General features: G+C 39.5%; 1 protein-coding gene across 6 annotated transcripts; it reads left to right on the top strand.

Annotated features, from left to right (window-relative positions):
- Positions 1-608: 608 nt before the first annotated feature.
- Positions 609-17071, top strand: kcnj14 (potassium inwardly rectifying channel subfamily J member 14). Of its 6 annotated transcripts, none has more exons than XM_082552076.1 (6): positions 609-805; positions 8930-9038; positions 9187-10072; positions 10604-12401; positions 13331-13648; positions 14698-17071. In XM_082552076.1, the coding sequence occupies exons 4-6, from the start codon at positions 11340-11342 to the stop codon at positions 14926-14928; spliced, it is 1611 nt and encodes a 536-aa protein (XP_082408202.1). In that variant the 5' UTR covers positions 609-805; positions 8930-9038; positions 9187-10072; positions 10604-11339; the 3' UTR covers positions 14929-17071. The 6 variants fall into 6 exon arrangements, with proteins under 6 accessions (XP_082408202.1, XP_082408203.1, XP_082408200.1 ...); XM_082552077.1 differs by having other exon boundaries at positions 9187-9677; positions 9960-12401; XM_082552074.1 differs by having other exon boundaries at positions 9187-12401.
- The last annotated feature ends 1639 nt before the right edge of the window (positions 17072-18710 follow it).

Genomic DNA, 18710 nt, shown 5'->3' on the forward strand with positions numbered 1-18710 from the left:
AGTCACTGTCTGATGCTCTCTGTCTGTCCCTACAATTTACTTTCAGATATTTATTTTTGATTTTTTTTTTGTAATGTTTAAAATTAAAGACAGAAGACACTTTTAATGCAAGCCAAAATGTAAAAAATATATATAACATAAAAATAATCAGTATAACCATAAAAAATAATACTTTGTTCTTTGTAATAATCTAAAAATGATCACATTTTCTACTTAAATTATTGTAAATTTAACTTAAAATACAAGTCTCCTACACACAAAAAGCCAAAAAGAGGGATTACAAATAGATTGTTTTATTTTTAGTTTATTTTATCAGGATCCCATCGGCTACAGCAGAGCAGCAACTTATGGCATGGATCACTTCTTGGCCTCCTTATAAGGTTAAATGAGCTGAGTTTATTATTTAAAAAAAAAAAGAATAATAACTTCCTTGTTTAACTAGCTATTCGTGTAATAATAAAAACACTAAAAATAACTTGAATGTAAAAAATAATCGGTGTTTGGGTTCTATATGTTGGGATATTACCCATATAAACTGTAATTCTGAGGCTGGTGTGACAAGGTCACTCCGGCATTCCGGCGAGGCGCGTGCTCGTGTCTAGTTGGGAGCGCACAGCACGGCAGGGTGGACGCGCACAACAGCGACCTGAGGGCTCGCGGACAGAGCGCCAGCACGGGTCAGCTCGCGCAGCGGCTATTAATCATTAAAAAAAATAACCAAACAGCGGCTGGTTTAATAAGGAAACAACCCGAAGCACCAAACTGACGTGGCGCTGGTTTCATGGGAGGACGCTGTCAGCAGAGGGTAAGTGCTGATTGAATTTTGCTTTTCCTTAAATTTTGCTGATTGAAGGAAGTTCGCAGACACTAATTATGATTACAAACAGCCTGTAATTTTAGTTGTCGATATTTATATTATTTCGTACTGTAATACTCTGAAAACCCTCACATTTCTGCACCTTTAAATATCTGTGTCAGGTTTAAACCACTGTGTGATGTTTTATAGTCAAATCTCGAATTTAAATTTATTTTCACCTTAATTCACAATGTGCAGAACTGGAGGATTACTGGAGGAATAAATAAAGAAGCCAATGTTTTGTTTTGTTTTTTAAGAAAAACGAACAATGTCAGAGAGATAAGTTTGCCTTGAGCACCCAAACTTTAATCCTTTTCTGCCTTTGTGAGTCATAACCTGATAGGAAACACATCTGTATTTTTTTAAGGCTTTGAAATGAGGCAATACTTAACAACAAACGAGTACAAATGTGAAACACATGCAGCCTCCATCATTTCCAACCAGGTTTATTTTCTGGCAGCACTGGTAGGTACAGCAACGTTAAAGTGACATGGCATGGATCAGGATTTTTGAGGGTGGCACGTGGTCGGACCGCAGGTTGGACCAAAGTAAGGGATTATGAGATAACATTTTCTTCACCAGCCGATTAAATTTTTAAACAGCATTAAAGACCTTTAGGTGACTGTAAAGGAAACTAAGACAACTGATCAGTGCATAAATAGCACTGAAAGTTGGCATTTTGTTTCTTATAGTGAAAAGATATTGACGGATAGATACGTCAGCAACATCCATAAAGTTGGGAGAAATGAAAGTTACAGGGGAGAGAAAAAGGAAACAATCAGATGTTAATGTGGCTCAGTATTTCTCCCCATCATGGGTCAAGCTCCAACCCTGTGCTCACCTCACACAATGCAGCTTGACGGTATATTTAGGTAGAACCTCCTTGTTGGTAATTTCACACACACACACACACACACACACACACACACACACACACACACACACACACACACCTGTTTACAGATGTTACGTTTTGATTCCTTTTGTAGATTACAGCATATCACCAGTTATCAAAAATAAGAATTAATTAATTAATGTCAGCAGGATGATTCACTAAAAATATTAAAATATGTATTTGATGCTATTTCTGACATTTTTGATAAAGCTTCTCTTCCTGTTTTCTGCATTTATGTCACAATATTATCGTTGTTTGTTGCCTTATCTAAAAGTATCCTGTAATTTTACTCTCCTGTTCTTAATCGTTGTATTAGTCTTAGAGGTTCTTGAAATTGAACTAGCACTGGCATGTTGCTGGGGTGCATGTTATGATTGTCGGTTGGAGGAGATGGAGGTAGGAGATGGTGTTGCACATTATCCGATAGCTGAAGAGGATTATTTTTAGTTTATAAGAATAAACAATAACGATTTTAAGCTGCAGTTTGACTCTTCATTCATATAATGTATGTATCCTACACGTTGACTGTAGTACAGGGAGTGTAGAATTATTAGGCAAATGAGTATTTTGTCCACATCATCCTCTTCATGCATGTTGTCTTACTCCAAGCTGTATAGGCTCGAAAGCCTACTACCAATTAAGCATATTAGGTGATGTGCATCTCTGTAATGAGAAGGGGTGTGGTCTAATGACATCAACACCCTATACCAGGTGTGCATAATTATTAGGCAACGTCCTTTCCTTTGGCAAAATGGGTCAAAAGAAGGACTTGACAGGCTCAGAAAAGTCAAAAATAGTGAGATATCTTGCAGAGGGATGCAGCAGTCTCAAAATTGCAAAGCTTCTGAAGCGTGATCATCGAACAATCAAGAGTTTCATTCAAAATAGTCAACAGGGTCGCAAGAAGCGTGTGGAAAAACCAAGGCGCAAAATAACTGCCCATGAACTGAGAAAAGTCAAGCGTGCAGCTGCCAAGATGCCACTTGCCACCAGTTTGGCCATATTTCAGAGCTGCAACATCACTGGAGTGCCCAAAAGCACAAGGTGTGCAATACTCAGAGACATGGCCAAGGTAAGAAAGGCTGAAAGACGACCACCACTGAACAAGACACACAAGCTGAAACGTCAAGACTGGGCCAAGAAATATCTCAAGACTGGTTTTTCTAAGGTTTTATGGACTGATGAAATGAGAGTGAGTCTTGATGGGCCAGATGGATGGGCCCGTGGCTGCATTGGTAAAGGGCAGAGAGCTCCAGTCCGACTCAGACGCCAGCAAGGTGGAGGTGGAGTACTGGTTTGGGCTGGTATCATCAAAGATGAGCTTGTGGGGCCTTTTCGGGTTGAGGATGGAGTCAAGCTCAACTCCCAGTCCTACTGCCAGTTTCTGGAAGACACCTTCTTCAAGCAGTGGTACAGGAAGAAGTCTGCATCCTTCAAGAAAAACATGATTTTCATGCAGGACAATGCTCCATCACACACTAAAACTAAAAACAAACTAAAAACTACTTCCAACAACATTCAGCTTTGATATTAATGAGTTTTTTGGGTTCATTGAGAACATGGTTGTTGTTCAATAATAAAATTATTCCTCAAAAATACAACTTGCCTGATAATTCTGCACTCCCTGTATAGTGTCGCCTTTACTGCATATGGCCTCACTGAATCGTTGTTTGTGCTTTGAACAGATCAGTTAAAGCTCTGCATATTCATTGGATGCCGGGGTATGTCTGCACGTGTGGGGTCATGTGTATTAGCGGTGGCAGGGTACAACACCATTTTTAGATTTCTCTCCAGTATGGGGCAGTCATTTTTTTGTTTTAATATAATATGTATAAGATAAAATGGGGGATTAGAAGCAGTGTGAACATACTGATGTTGGTTCTAACATTATCGGTCCTGTCTGCATGCTTTTCAGCCTTCTGAGTATTTTCTTAATTAGAAAAGTGCTGTGTTGCGTTTTAACCACCACATTGCTTTATGCGCTGTCTTAACTCCGAGATTAACATTTGGTTGTCATCACACAATGACCTCTGTCACAGCGAACAGCTGAGCGAGGACCGGAAGCAGTAAATTTTCAATTAGATGGAATAAGGCTGAATGCCAGGATGATCACATGCTTGTGCTTATGATCAGATGCTGCTGTAGCAGGGTGTGTGCACATTGGCTGGCAGAAAATTGGTAACTACTTCACCCTAGCTGTGCACAGTAAAACATCTCTTTTACTGGAAAACAATGTTCCAAATTTTAAGGGTCTTTTTCTCCTGACATACATTTAAAAATTCATTAGCTCCAGCTGAAATGTTAGCAGTCTGGCTGCACTGCAGGTAAGGTAGGATCCAGGAAAAAGTATGAACTCCTATGTCCCCTGTTAAAACTGTTTACTATGAGTCAAGCAGTGATCTTACTTAAAGGTTAATATGGGCTGGGGTCCCATAGTGTATATTCAGAGCACGGTTACTCTTGGGGATCATTAGGAAATGTTCAGCCTCACGTCTTTCTCCATCAGTGTAAACATGAATCAGACAACACAGTAACACCACCTGTCCAATGTTCTCTATGCTCCCCTTATTCTGCTGAAATGCATTTGATCCATTTGTTTTTAAGGAGATGTTTACTTGAAAAAGCTCAAGTTAAAACTGAACTGTGGAGCAAGCTTATTTAATTTCAGTTTAATATCATAATAAATTCATGGCTAGTTAATGCAAAGTTATAGCATCGTGTATTAAAGCCATGTTAACTATTTCATATATTTTGCTTCTCTCTTTCTCTTGCATCTTTGGCACAAATATATACTAACAGACTTGTCCTATGAGTAGCTGTTTGTTTTGCACGCACACATTCAAAGCAGACAGTTATATTTTATATACAGTCTGTCAAATCATTTTTACTAAAAATCTCCCCATAGATGACCTTTTTTATTCCAAAATAGCATTTCTGTAGGGTTTTTTTTTCTGCAGAGAAGGAATTTCCATTCTCTCAAAGAAGTTTTTGTCATAGAAATAACTGCATTTAAATAACACAAATAACAAGAAACTGCAAAGATATCTGTAAGATTAATTCTTGTACATGCTGAATTTTCCCTTTCCTGTTGCTGATGACCACTTATGACCACAGGGCACCCCCTCATTATAAATCCAGGTTTAATCCCAGTTCTTTCTCAATTATAATATTACTTAATATTCTGATGTAACTGTTACTGTTTGGTAATGTGAACACCTGCCAGCTGTAGCTATTGTAACATAAATTATTGATTAGATCTGGAAAAAAGGTCACAGCAGTGTTGTGCATTTACGTACTTATATTTTCAGGCTTTGCTTATAGATTTTCTGGAGAAATTTCTTTGTGCATATAGAACATGATTAAAATCTGCCTTGCATTGTGAGGTTTCATATATAAATTAAGCCTAAATAAAAGACATGGAGAGAAAATGGCTTGACAATGAGCCAAGGGATGTTGCGAGAGAGGGACAAAGACCCAATCCGTGTCCTGGTTTCTGACCTCCATTGATCAATATGACTTATTGATGTCCCTCTATATTACTGTGGCTTCACAATGTAGAGGCTCACTAGGTTCTGTGTTGTATGCTGTATTCACAATGGTGATAAAACCTAAATACCTTAAAGACCAAAAATTTCTGGCTCATTGTTTTCTTGAAGAAAAAAGGAAATAGGGCGGCTCAGCCGTGTACCAGAAGAGGCAAAAATACTTATGGTACTGCAACGTGAAGTTTATTCAATACATCTTTCAATGACAGTCGAATCATATCCTTTGCAAATCTAATCTGGCCACATAACACTTTAATATGCCAAGATAATCTGGATAGAACGGGGACAGGGGAGGTGCCAGAGACCGGCAAAATAAATCATGAGAGACCTGGTGTGAAAGAAAGCACAGAAAAGTAGGTGGTGAGAGTGGATTAGTGTGGTCCTGCACGGGAACGATAAATGCAATCATTAAAGCACCTGTTCTGTCAAGTCAGTGGGTTAATGTTGAGATCAAAGCTATTCCAAGCACTAACAACCTGTGGATATGCTCAAAATGTCATTATTAACAGTCTAACACTCCCTAGATTATAAAGGACATTATTACGAAAGTTGTTGGGTTATCATTTTGATGCTACAGTTACATATGCTGGTATTTCTGTAAGGTTTCTCTTTGTTTGCTTAATTAAAAAAGTTAATATCACAGGAGAATTTAAAAAAATATATCTATATTGTATTTATTGTTACAACAAATGGCTCAGCACAACACAACACCTGGTCTGTATGAATCAAACCAAGCAGTGACAGATGTGATCAGCAGTGACCTTGTTGTAAACAGGCACCAAAGGTTTGCAGTCGCTGATGAGATTTCAAACCACCGAAATGACTCAAGAGTTAGCAAAGCAAAAACTTTTCCCTTGAATGCAACAAGCAAGTCAAATATACCAGCGGAAAGACTTTCCAAGACATAAAAATGTTTTTCTTTACAGTATATGGAAGGACATCATAACACCCATTCGAGCAGGCTTTAACAATTTTTGATATCCTGGAAGTAGAGATGAAGGGTCCATTTTCAAAGACATTCCCAGTTTTCTTTCCATACTCCATGTCTATCCAATAGGATAACAGTTTTGTACAGTTACACAGTTTTTTATTTTTTATGTTCTTCTTCACTGATGTCTACTCCGAATGGCTTTTTGGATTTGTTTGGTCAAAGGACTGACAGAGATGATTAGTCTGATCACGTTGCCCAGCTGCAGGGCTGCAGATGAGATGCTTCTCTGGAAGCAACAACTTCACACATGTAATTTTCCCACATAGCCCTCCATGAATGCTCTTGTATGAGGAATCATTTGAGATATTTGGCACCTCAACACGATAAGGTTAGGCAACACAACGATACATACACTCTCATATCAGCCACATGCACGCCTCTCTCATCGCCTACTCCAGTGGCTGTTGCGAGTCATCAAATGACAAGTCAGCCCAGAGATAGCCGATGTGAGAACTTGTTCTTTGGTTGGCACGAGTTACAGTAGAAGTATGAAGGTCAGGACTGCCTACTGGGTTATTTCTTTATTAAGTAAACACTGGGCAGCATAAGCATGTAAATCGTAAATCACATTATCATAATGTTAGTGTGCAGTTTGGTGTAAAATTTGACCATAAAAGACTTTAGGGTTCATTTTGATTTCAGTCTGGCGTTCGAACAATTTCCACAGTGTTGCAGTCACATGTTATATATCAGTTTCTACATGAGGATGTGCCAGGAGCATAAAGACGCATTTGGATGCAGCTCTCAAAGCAGGATGATACTCATACTGACACATACTGTCATATTAGTATATTTGGTGTCCCTCTGTTGTTCCTTTGTACTTTCAGTGGAAGTTTTCTGTATTGCACCAGATTATTACCTTTTAACATAAATGCTAATGTGCATTTATAATTGTTGTTGTAGCTGGCATCGTGTTGGAAATGAGGTGAATATTTCTCAGTGGGGATGATTGTGCTGCAGGAGTGATTACTTCTCCTGCATTAATTCTGAAAGTGGACTACATGTAGCTTGTAGTGAGTTTTTCAAGGCTGCAGATAGATGTCTAACAATTGCAGTAAACTAGCTATGTGAACTTTGTCTTGTCTATTTGATCTGTATTTTCATCTTCAGGTGCTGTTACCAGTAGGTTACAAAAACAATAATATCATTGCTGAACATTGATGAATTAAGTGTTATTATGAACTTAATGACTTCTTTCTTTATTCCTGCTTTTTTAAATAAATGTCACATTCTGCAGTATAGCTCACCCTATTAAACTGGAGCCACTGCTCTTTATATTCAAGCATCACAAGAGTAAATCATGGTATCAGAGCTCCATCAATGGTACTGACTTATTTTTAATTGCTTATGCACAGCTTTTTGCATACTAATATAGACTCATCTGCCACTTCATTAGTTACACCTTGCTAATTCTGAGTTGGATCCCTTTTGCCTTCAGATCTGCTTTAATTCTTCGTGGCATAAATTCAACAAGATGCTAGAAACATTATTAGAGATTTAGCTTCATATGGACATGTCAGCATCACACAGTTGCTGCAGATTTGATGGCCGCTTATTAATGATGTGAATAAGAAGATGGTTACACTGTTTCAATAAAGTGATGCTTATGATCAGCAACCAGACTAATCTAGACTGTGGCAATTAAATGGTTCTCATTTGGTTCCAAGTGTGCCAGGAAAATATCCCTCACACCATTTACATCACCAAGCAACCTGAGTTGCTGACATAAGGCAAGATAGATGCATGGTTCATGTTGTTTATGCTAACTTGTGACCCTACCATCTGAATATCGCAGCAGAAATTAAGACTCACCAGAGCAGGCAGCATTTTTCCAATCTTGCAAATGGAAGTTGCCTGATTTTGGTGAGGGTATATGAACCGTAGCCTCAGTTTCCTGTTCTTTGCTGACAGCATCCAGTTTGGTCCTCTGCCACTATACCCAATCTGCTTCAAGATTTGACGTGCTGTGCATGCTCTTCTGCATACTGTGGTCATAACAAGTGGTTATTTAGTTATTTTAAGTCTGGCTATTCTTCTCTGACCTTGGGTATTAACAGTGAATTTTCACCCAGAGAAATGCTGCTCGCTGGTTAGTTTCTCTTTTTCTGGACATTTTCTGTAAATCTTTGAGATGACTGGAAAATTCCAGCAAATCAGCAGTTTCTGAAATGCTCACCAGCCGATCTGACACCAACAACCATGTCACATTCAAAGTCACTTAAATCACCTTTCTTCCCCATTCTGATACTCGGTTTGAACATCAGCAGCTCATCTCAATCCTGTCCACAAGCCTAAAAGCATTCAGTTACTACCATGTGATTGGCTAATTAGAAAACTCAAGTCATAGTTTAAAGTTAGGCTGAGAATTTCCAGTGGGTTGACATTTGTTAGATGCAATTACTTAGTATATTCTACCATTTCTTTCTATAACACAAGTAGCTATTTGCAAGACTTCAGATGATTAGCAGATAGGCCTCTCAGTTGCCTCTGTAAGTATAAATAAGTGAGCTACTTCTTGTGTTGTGTTTTTTACATTTTTTAATGGTGGATACATTTTAATGGTCGCTGCAAATATTGCTGCATAACATGCGGATATAAACATGCATTTTTCTCTTTGTTTCTCTTCTCTTTTTCTCTGATAGGTACATCTGGGTCAAGCTACAAGAAGGTCTGATTTTTCATCTTAACACTATCCACAAAAAAGCAACCAATGAACTGCATTTGATAAACCAGAGGGATACACTAACAAAGGTAAGTGTCTGATCGACAAACAAGATTTTAGCAGTTTAGCTTCTCATTGCCTTTTGACTTGGCAACATGATAATTTAAACTAGTGCTGATACTTCCTTCACATTTATATTCTCCTTTCTGTTTGTTTCTTAAAAATTTCTTTTTTAAGTCTGCAGTGGGTTAGGCGTGATGATCCAAACATAAAGGGATACAGAACAGTCACCGAAACCTCAATAAGGGAAACGGAATAAGAAGCAGACTCTTTCATTTCCTTCTTCTGTGACTCTTCCCTTCCCTCAGATCAACAAAGCTCAGTGCTCTCACTGAACATGTGTCAAAAAAGGAGGCCAACACTCAAGCAAAGATGAACCCCTATGTTACTTCTCACTTCAGGAGGGATCTCTTCCCCCATTTTCATTTGTTGTAGACTTTTTGTTTACCCTGCTTTTACTGGTTGGATGCAATGACTTGCTCTGTATTTGGAAAGTTATAGCAACAGCTCTTGCTTCTTGCTTTGCTGTTCTCTCTGTACCTTCAGCAGTGCACGGTTATGGTTGAGTAACTGATTTTGTTCACTGGTTACTAAATGATTATGGGTTGCATGATCTTTACACTCTGTCAGGATTCAGTTGTAAGGGTCTCTGGGAATGATTGGGCAAGGTAAATGATAATATTACAAGCGCATCCTTTTCATTATCAGATGTATTTGCATGTTTTTCTTGCTTAACTTAAGCCTTTAGTAATCATTTCGATATATTGATGATTTTGTATACTTTTGCATGCTCATTAGTTGATAACTTGTGGTTCACTTTAAAGATTCTCTAGCATGCTGATGTTTTTTGTTTTTGTTTTTTTTTTCCTTTTTTTTAATATCTGCAAATAACTTTTTATTTGAGGAACCTCTTTGATGCTCAAATAGCCTTCGTGATCTGGTTCAAACAGGGATGCCAAGTAAGAGTCTACAAGGCACAAAAACTGTTACAGCCTCCTGCTTAGACATACACCTGACCTGTGAACTCTGGAGCTTGACCTCTGCAGAAAACAGATCAAATCAGGTGATTGCTGTTCTCAACTTTTGACTCTTTATAAATCTTCCACGTAAAGCTAAGTAAGTTTAGAGATAGTCAAAATAATCATCCTCTGTTGTTTTCTTCATTTTTTCTAATCTGTTGTCAGGCGTAGGTGATTTCTCAGCCCTAACGCTGAGCTGTGTTGAGGTATATCTTTGTTGTGGCTGTAAATGTAGTTATTGGCCAATATTATCCAGGAGGCAGTGCACAAAATACTTCTTTGAGAATCTGACAATGGCCATTAAACAGTTTTGCAGACACTTAAAAAGAACATGTGAAATTGTAAAGGCAGTGACATGATTGGAAAAGAAATGGCAAACAAATCATGTTTTTTTTTCAGTTGGGTCCCTGGTGTTGGGAACAAAAGTTGTATTTCCTTTATCTGTGAAAAAAAAGTGATGAGAATAGCTTAAGCCAGCCGAATCAAGATATCTTGGCAATGAATTATGAATGATAAATAATAACAGTAGAGATTTGATGGTTTTGTATTGTCTTTTTCCTCATGCCCTTCTCAAGTGGTTGTGAAAGTGGAGAGAAGTTTGATCGTAAGAATTGGCATGTTTCTTTCTTGTTTCAACTGCATGTTGGAAGTTATCATACTGTTTGACCTGAATTTGGCTTTGTGTTCTCTGCGTACGTTGTATATCATCACATTTCTATCCCATTGTCTTGCTCCATTGCATTATCAGCTTATATTTTTTGAAGTGTTTATCAAATGAGTCCTGCTCAAGCAAAAAACCTCAAGACTATCCTTTTAGTGTTTTCAACTATATAGAACCAATCCTGCATGTTTTTCTGATGTATGTCAAAGTTAGCCCAGCTCTACCACTCCTTGTCAAATGAAATTTTGCAGATCACAGAGTTGGACTCTTTGGGCTGCTATTGAAGTCATTCTTTTCAGCTCACCTCCTTTCACTAAAGTGACTGTGATTTAAGGTCATTGGTTGTTACTGAACTCACACTACAAGAAAGCCCATTAGCTTGCTGGGAATCCATTACTGAAAGGACTGACTGTACGGAGTAACAGAATAAAAAGTTGTGGAAGAGACACTGAAGAAAGTGATTGACCAATGGCCTTGGAGGGTGTTATCCTCTGGTTACCATTGGGTGCCATGGACCTACAATTATCTCTGTATTAAAAGAGACTGACTGTGACATTAACACCACACATAATTTCACTGACGGTATCGAGGTGCTTATTCATTACATCGATAAACAAGGCACACTTATAAATACAGAGAACTCATAGCAGATGATGGGGGCAGCACGTGTAAAACGACGCTTCAGTGCTGTGGTGGATGGGCCAGTGGAGGAGGAGGAGGTCATGAGGCTAGCACAGAGTGCTGCAGATACATCTGGCGGAGGGGGGAGCCCAGCGGGGTCAGGGACCCCAACCAGCCCCTCTCCGACCCATGCCCTCAATGGCAAAGCTCTGCCTCTTCAAAGCAACACCAACAATGCCCGGAGGCATGGTGCCATTGGAGAGTCAGCTGGAGGAGATGCAGAAGGAGAAGGTGGGTTGAGAGGAGGAAGAATGTGTTCAGGGCTCAAGAGTGGAAGAGGCAGTAGTGTAGGAGGGAGAGGGGAAGGCCGTTCTTCATCAGATCAGGATTCACTCTCTTCCCCCTCCACTACCAGCCGCCGGCGCAATAGGCGCTCAACCCGCCGGCCCCGACAACGCTTTGTGGGCAAGGACGGACGCTGCAACGTCACCTTTGTCAACATGAGCGAGAGGGGCCAGCGGTACCTCAGTGACCTCTTTACCACTTGCGTGGACATCCGCTGGCGATGGATGCTGGTCATCTTCACTCTCTCCTTCGTTCTCTCCTGGCTGCTCTTTGGATTTGCCTTCTGGCTCATTGCCTCCGCACATGGAGACCTCTCCATTCGGCTTACCTCCAGCTCAAGTTCATCTCCGGGATCAGGAGATGCTGGCTCTGGAGGAGAGTCTGATAGAGAGGCAGTGGTTGAGGAGCCATGCTTCTTCCAGGTGAACAGCTTCATGGCAGCCTTTCTGTTCTCCTTGGAGACGCAGACATCCATCGGTTATGGCTTCAGAAGTGTGACCGAAGAATGTCCCCTGGCGGTGGTGGCGGTCGTTTTGCAGTGCATTGTGGGCTGCATAATTGACGCCTTCATCATCGGGGCAGTCATGGCAAAGATTGCCAAGCCCAAGAAGCGCAACGAGACCCTGGTGTTCTCCAACACTGCTGTTGTGGCGTTGAGAGATGGAAAACTCTGTATGATGTGGAGGGTCGGAAACCTACGCAAAAGCCACCTGGTAGAAGCACACGTCAGAGCACAACTACTAAAGGTAAGTGGAAAAAATACAAATAATCATACTGATGAAAAAAGAGGCCAGAAAACAACCCTGACATGAAAAAGGTCAAAGAAGTTATCTGGTGATTGTAACGGAGTCAAAGTCAGGAATGCACCAAATAATAGAGGTTGCTACTGTGATAGAGCAGTGGAGGGAAAAAAAGAGAAAGAGAGAGGGCTGAGACCATCTGGCCCGTATTCTGTGGACCGTAGTTAATGAGAGCTTGTTTTATTTTCCCTCAGGGGTTAGGAAGATTTACCATGGATTAACTTGCCCACAATTCTTTAACTAAGGACCATTGTCCTTCGTCATCTCATTTCCTCTTGTATACTGTATCACTGTGGGTTCTGTGATTGTTTTCTATGACTACTGAAGTTTACCCTAATGTTTGTCCTTATATCTGTAGTTTGCATGTGTGTTCCCTCAGGATTTTCTGTAGGATCAAAATCTGTAGCACATTTTGGCTGCAGTGTGGAGAATTTGATCTCTTTTAATAGCATGACCATATCAAAGTTTAGGCAGGGCAGATGGGATTAAGTTTGAGGATGAAGGGAATACAATTGTGAGTGCTAAAACTGGATATTGTTCAAAAGCAAGGTTGGGTGAGTGATAAGCCTATGGCTTGGCAAGGTGACTAAAGAAGTGCATAGTGAGATTCAGCTGAATATAATAACCAAATGCTAGACAATTCGGTCAGGGTAAGATTATTAATTTACAATGCTTTCATCAGATTACCTTTAGAAAATGTCAAGTGTTACCTTCAAGGTGATATCACGATGTAATTAATTAACCTTTGTTCCAATAATAAAAATCTTTCTGTTTTCTTTTTAATATTTCCTCAAAAGCCTTAATGAACTGAAATATCTAATGTGGGATGTGATATGGACCAAATAATGACTTTTACATTTCAAACCTGCTCCCAGTCAAGGGTGACACCAGAGGGAGAGTACCTCCCACTGGACAACGTGGACATCAACGTGGGGTTTGACACCGGCACTGACCGCATCTTCTTGGTCTCGCCTGTAACAATTGTCCATGAAATCAATGAAGAGTCGCCTTTCTTTGAGATGGACCAAAAAACGCTGGAGAACGACTCTGACCTGGAGGTGGTGGTCATACTTGAAGGCATGGTGGAGGCCACAGCCATGACCACGCAGTGCCGCAGCTCCTATCTGGCTACTGAAATCCTCTGGGGACACCGCTTTGAACCAGTGCTCTTTGAGAGGAAAGATGGCTACCAGGTGAAAACAGAAGTACAGACAGAAAACTCTTTTTTCCATTTAATCCTGACACAGCTTCCAGTCTTTAAATCTAAGACCATTTTACGTCATCACTGATGCATAGCCTTGACGTCATATATATTTTACCAGGTTTTTTGATAAAATAGGAGTGAAGCTGAGCAAACTAAATATAATTCAGTGTGTTTCTCCATTTATCATTTAGTAGCAAAGCCTCAGTGGTGCCAAAAAAAGAGTGGAGTTGATGTTTAAAACTTTGATAGTCTTTGATAATCAACTTAATCCTGTCTGAGCTGCTGATTGGGTAATAGTTAGTCAATCTGCAACATTTTGTGTTACCATTAATTGAAAAGGCTATGAGTCATTCTCTTCCCTCAATTCTGCTGTTATATCTCAGATTGCATACTTTCGTGTTTACACTTGCTACTTTCAGCATGTTTACATTAACAAGCATAGCTACATGCAGGGAAATACCACCACCATGGTAATGTGTTCATAACAGTCAAGAAGTTATGTTTTCACTCTCAATAGTTGGCATGTGTTGACGTGTTGTTTGGTGTTAACGTGTGTTTCCTTGCTGTCTGCAAAGTAGAAGCTAGATATTTGGCCAAAGGCTTGACAACCTATGTGACAAAGCACGTGAAAATGCAGACTGAGAATCCCGACTGTGCACAGAAACAACCAAGAGATGATGCAATCCAGAACAGCCAGACTTCATCAGCCAGAAAGCATCAGAAATTTAGCATTACACAGATTTTAAAATTAAGCTTCAGCAAAAGTAAAACTCTATCAGCCCTAATTGTACATTACATAACATATGTATTGTTTTGCTCCTGGGAGAGAACAAAAGTCACTTTAAGATTGGATCTTGAAAGGCATCAGCATACAAAAATATGCCAAATCAAACATGCAGGTGAATAAGGAAGCACTCAGAAGTAGCGTCTTCTATTCAGCAATAAACATTCTTCAACTAAACATCAGCAGGGTTGTATTGTCATTTTGAGCCTTTTGAGCATTTAATTAAAAGTCACTGCTCTATGCTTTTTTTCCAGGTGGATTACTCATTTTTCCATCGGACCTATGAAATCCCGAACACACCTTCCTGCAGTGCTAAAGATCTGGCCGAGCAGAAATACATTCAGAGTTCACGGTCATCATTCTGTTATGAGAACGAAGTAGCTCTGCAGCTTGCCTCCCCCGACGGTGAGCTGGGTCAAAACCTTGAGTTTGCCTCCCCACCGACCCGGAGGCAATCCATGGCAGAACATCTCCACTACAACTGAACGGAAGGCAAAAAGACAGGAAACCGACTTCAGAGAATGAACTGATATGATGATGGGAGACAGAATAGTAGAGAGAGCCTTGAATAAACCAGTGTACAATAAAGGATAGGAAGAAACGCTATTTACAGAAGAGGAAGAAATATTTAGTGCGAACATTAGCAAGTTTGGTGTTACTCTTTTGGTGAGTTGGGTTTAGTACACTGACCTAGTTGTCTAATTGGTCCTGGCAATCTTTCAAAATCATTGAAAACTGCTAAGTCTCACATCTGGCCCATCACTACCACAGCACACAGTCTGACTCTAATACCTGACTGACAAGGGTATGCAACAGCGCCCCATGGTGGCTACCACATGTAATTGACCCTCAATTTTTATGACGGGAAGATTTTGACCTCTGTTGGAGGTAATGTTTCAGCTTCTGAGGAATGTATTCCACTAAGATGCTCACTTATCACTTTTGTTCTTTTATTTTCTTATGGTAAGTATGGATTATGCACTTTTTGACATCACGGACTTAGAATGTATTTGAGATAAGCCAAAGCAGAGCAACAGTAACATGGAGAAACAGCTTTAAACTAGCAGCGGTTTTGAGATGTTTGTTCCATGTAGATGTATTTTCTCTGTGTTGTTTGTTTTTTGGCTTTTTTCCATGTGTGATGCAAAGAAAAAGATGTTCACTGATTGTAAACTTTTCTTGATTTTAACATTTTGTGTTGAGTGGAATAGCATGATTGTAGGGTCTCAGACCACACAGGTGATCCAGATGTGATGATCGCCATGCATTGTTTTATGGCGCTACTATCAAAGTATGCTGTTATCTCTTATGTCTGTAAAAGCAGCCTCGCTATTGTTTTGGTGTGCTATTTTTGCATTATTGTACACTTTAACTGAGCTATAATACTGTAATCTTTTAAGTGTTGGTGGTGCAGACTGAATAGTGAATATAAGGCAATAGCATTGGAGACCTACACTCACTTTCCATTTCTACAATTCTGCAAGAAGTGACTGAAGATCCAACTGGAAACTACATCAGACTCCCAAAAAATTAAATCTGGGTTGTTGGGAGTTTTTTGGCTCATAAAATCATGTAATTTCCTTAGGTGGTAGGTGGTGCCTTCATAACAGAGCAGACATTTTGCAAATGTCCCTTCATCTGCATGATGTTGAAAATGTCCTTGAATTGTATTTTTTTATCATGTGCATTTGCAAGATGACCACTTTTAGTGTGCAGTATGTGCTAAGATGAAAAAAACTGAGAAATCCCCATATAAACATGCCGTGATGAATGAATCTTTTACCCGTAATATAATGTAAGCTATGTAATAGTTGCACTTTCTAGATATATTACAAAGCACCTGAGATATTTCTGTTTATTTTAACATTAATAATTAAGAGTAAATAATGCCACCTCAGTATGTAAGTGTTTGATTGCAGCATGTGTTGGCAAAGTGTGGGGGCCGCAATGCCGTGTTGAGTGTTGACCAGTAATCAGCCTGTCTGACGCACAACCTGGAAACTTGTTGTTTGCACTTTGCACTAATTATGGAGACTAATATCACTGATGAAACTTTATAAAAGCACAGTAGTGTTGCAGGAACAGCACAGGCTAACTTCAGTGCATCGATCGCAGTGTTCTGACTGATAACATATTATCTCTTATAAATAGTGTTAATGCTGTTCCATGTCTGTCTTCCCTTTCACTTCTCTATTATGGCTACCATTTTCTATTTATAGGCTGCACAGGAGGTCATGTCATTTTCTCCCTGCATCCACTTCCATGAAATGTAACTTGAACTTACAGCACCATCACTTTACTATGATGGGACTTTTTCAACACAGCAGAAATAAATAGATGGATTGATTTGGATTCACTTTTCACAGTACAGTACATTTTATACATAGTGTAAAGCACAGAGTAGTATAATGTAATACCTCTTTTTTAAATAAATTAAGTGATATGAAATCGACAAAAGCTACTGTTCTAGGATTTGGGGGGATTTTCTGAGGAGAAATTTTTCTTTTCTTTTTTTTTGCTCCAGCAGACACTAGATATATAATTTCAGAGCTGCCTCAGGCACAAAGCACTTCCAGAAAAAAGAGAACAGTGTTATAGAAGAAATAAAACATGGGGATTCAATTGTGATTATTGGGTGTGTCCTTATTTATACTCCTTGCACTCTCTGTACTTCACCCAGTTAGCCTATGTTTTAAAAGGACATTCCACTGCAGCAATTTTACATGAATATCTTCCTTGTGTTGTACTTTCAGTGATTATTTCAGCCAATTACAGAAAATGTGACTAAACAGTTACTGAGTTATTTATAAAGGGGGAAAAAAAACTTTATGATGTAAGTGAAACTGTAGTAATCAAGTGTAATTTGATTAATATGTTTACCCCTTATTTTCTTATCAAAATTCAAATATTAAATGAAAATTATATCACTGCTGATGAATCAGACGTAGAAACACAGCCCGCGAAAAGAATTGTGTTCTGACTAAAAGGACACAGAGCAGGTGTGGCACGGGTGATAAATGTAACCAAGTCAACCAAATATGATTTTTTTTAGGGAATATAAACAAGGGTTTGATGCAAATCATTAATTCACTGCTGTTCAGCTTGTTTCCTTTTTTTTTCTTTTATTGAGCAAGCAGCACGGTGGGACAGTGGTTAGCGCTTTTGCCTCACAGCAAGAAGGTCCTGAGTTTGACTTCAATATTTGGCTGCTGACTTTCCGTGTGTCTCTGGGTGCTTTGGCTTCCCCCCACAGTCCATAGACATACAATTAGTGGAACTGAATTAACCGGTGACTCTAAATCACCCATAGGTGTAAACCTACCCCACCCAATGAACAAATGGGTGGGGTAAAAAAACAACAAAAAAAACATGCCAAGTTGAACAGAAAAAGAAAGTTTTCCTGCTTATGCTATGGTAATTCCTCGTGGGGCATTCTCTAAAGGTTCTCAGGAATTTTGTGACATGTAGGTCTGTATTAGAGAATAGAATAGAATAGAATAGAATAATCTTTTAATTATACCACAAGGGGAAATTTGGTTGTATCAGCAGCCAAAACACACTTATACAAACAGAACAGGACACAGAATAGAAGCACAATTTTTACATATTTACATCATGGACAGTAGTTACCAAAGCAGAGTACTGTACAGTACAGTATTATTGTTACAGTCACAAATACAAGGACTAGACTCTCTATTATTTTAATTTATTTTATTTTATTGACAAATTTAATATTATTTAATATATGCGTTACGTTTTGCGTGCAAACAAATATATAATTTTAAAGCAGAAGTTGAGATTTCATAGTTTCTCGCTATTACTCTGATATGATTGGTGTAAATATTTACTTATTTACTAACCGTGCTACTCTTGGAAATTTGGGGTGATCTGAATCAGGCACCTTGAATCAGATCTTTCCAAGAAACCCTGTATTGAGCTTGAAGGTGAAGTCAAACGATTCCGATCCCAGATCAGCGTCTGCAGACACTCGCTGCCAGTCAGTGGTAAACAAAGAGCGCGCAAATCCCCCTACTGTAGCGCGAGAGCGCCGCACGGCACCTGCTCCAGCGCTCCGATTTGCTGTTTGCCATGTCATTCAGAAGAAGCCCCGCCTCACGGCAGTTAGCATTGGTTAAAGGCGGAGACGTCTGCGCCGCTGTTGTCTCGATTCGTCAGCGCGAGCGCTTTATGACCGTTTTAGGGCGGAAAGCTCCCGTCGTATTCAAGAGGCGGGTCTACGGCTCGGTTCTAGATTTTGATTGGACTC

The sequence above is a fragment of the Aulonocara stuartgranti genome (assembly GCF_965226115.1).
Source record: "Aulonocara stuartgranti genome assembly, chromosome: 11".
Lineage (NCBI taxonomy): Eukaryota > Metazoa > Chordata > Actinopteri > Cichliformes > Cichlidae > Aulonocara > Aulonocara stuartgranti.

Excerpts from the sequence above, each read along its gene's own strand:
- kcnj14 (XM_082552074.1), top strand. The coding sequence starts at position 11,340 with ATGATGGGGGCAGCACGTGTAAAACGACGCTTCAGTGCTGTGGTGGAT. Across the intron at positions 12,402-13,330 it reads TCAGAGCACAACTACTAAAG|TCAAGGGTGACACCAGAGGG; the intron begins GTAAGTGGAAAA and ends ACCTGCTCCCAG. Across the intron at positions 13,649-14,697 it reads AGAGGAAAGATGGCTACCAG|GTGGATTACTCATTTTTCCA; the intron begins GTGAAAACAGAA and ends CTTTTTTTCCAG.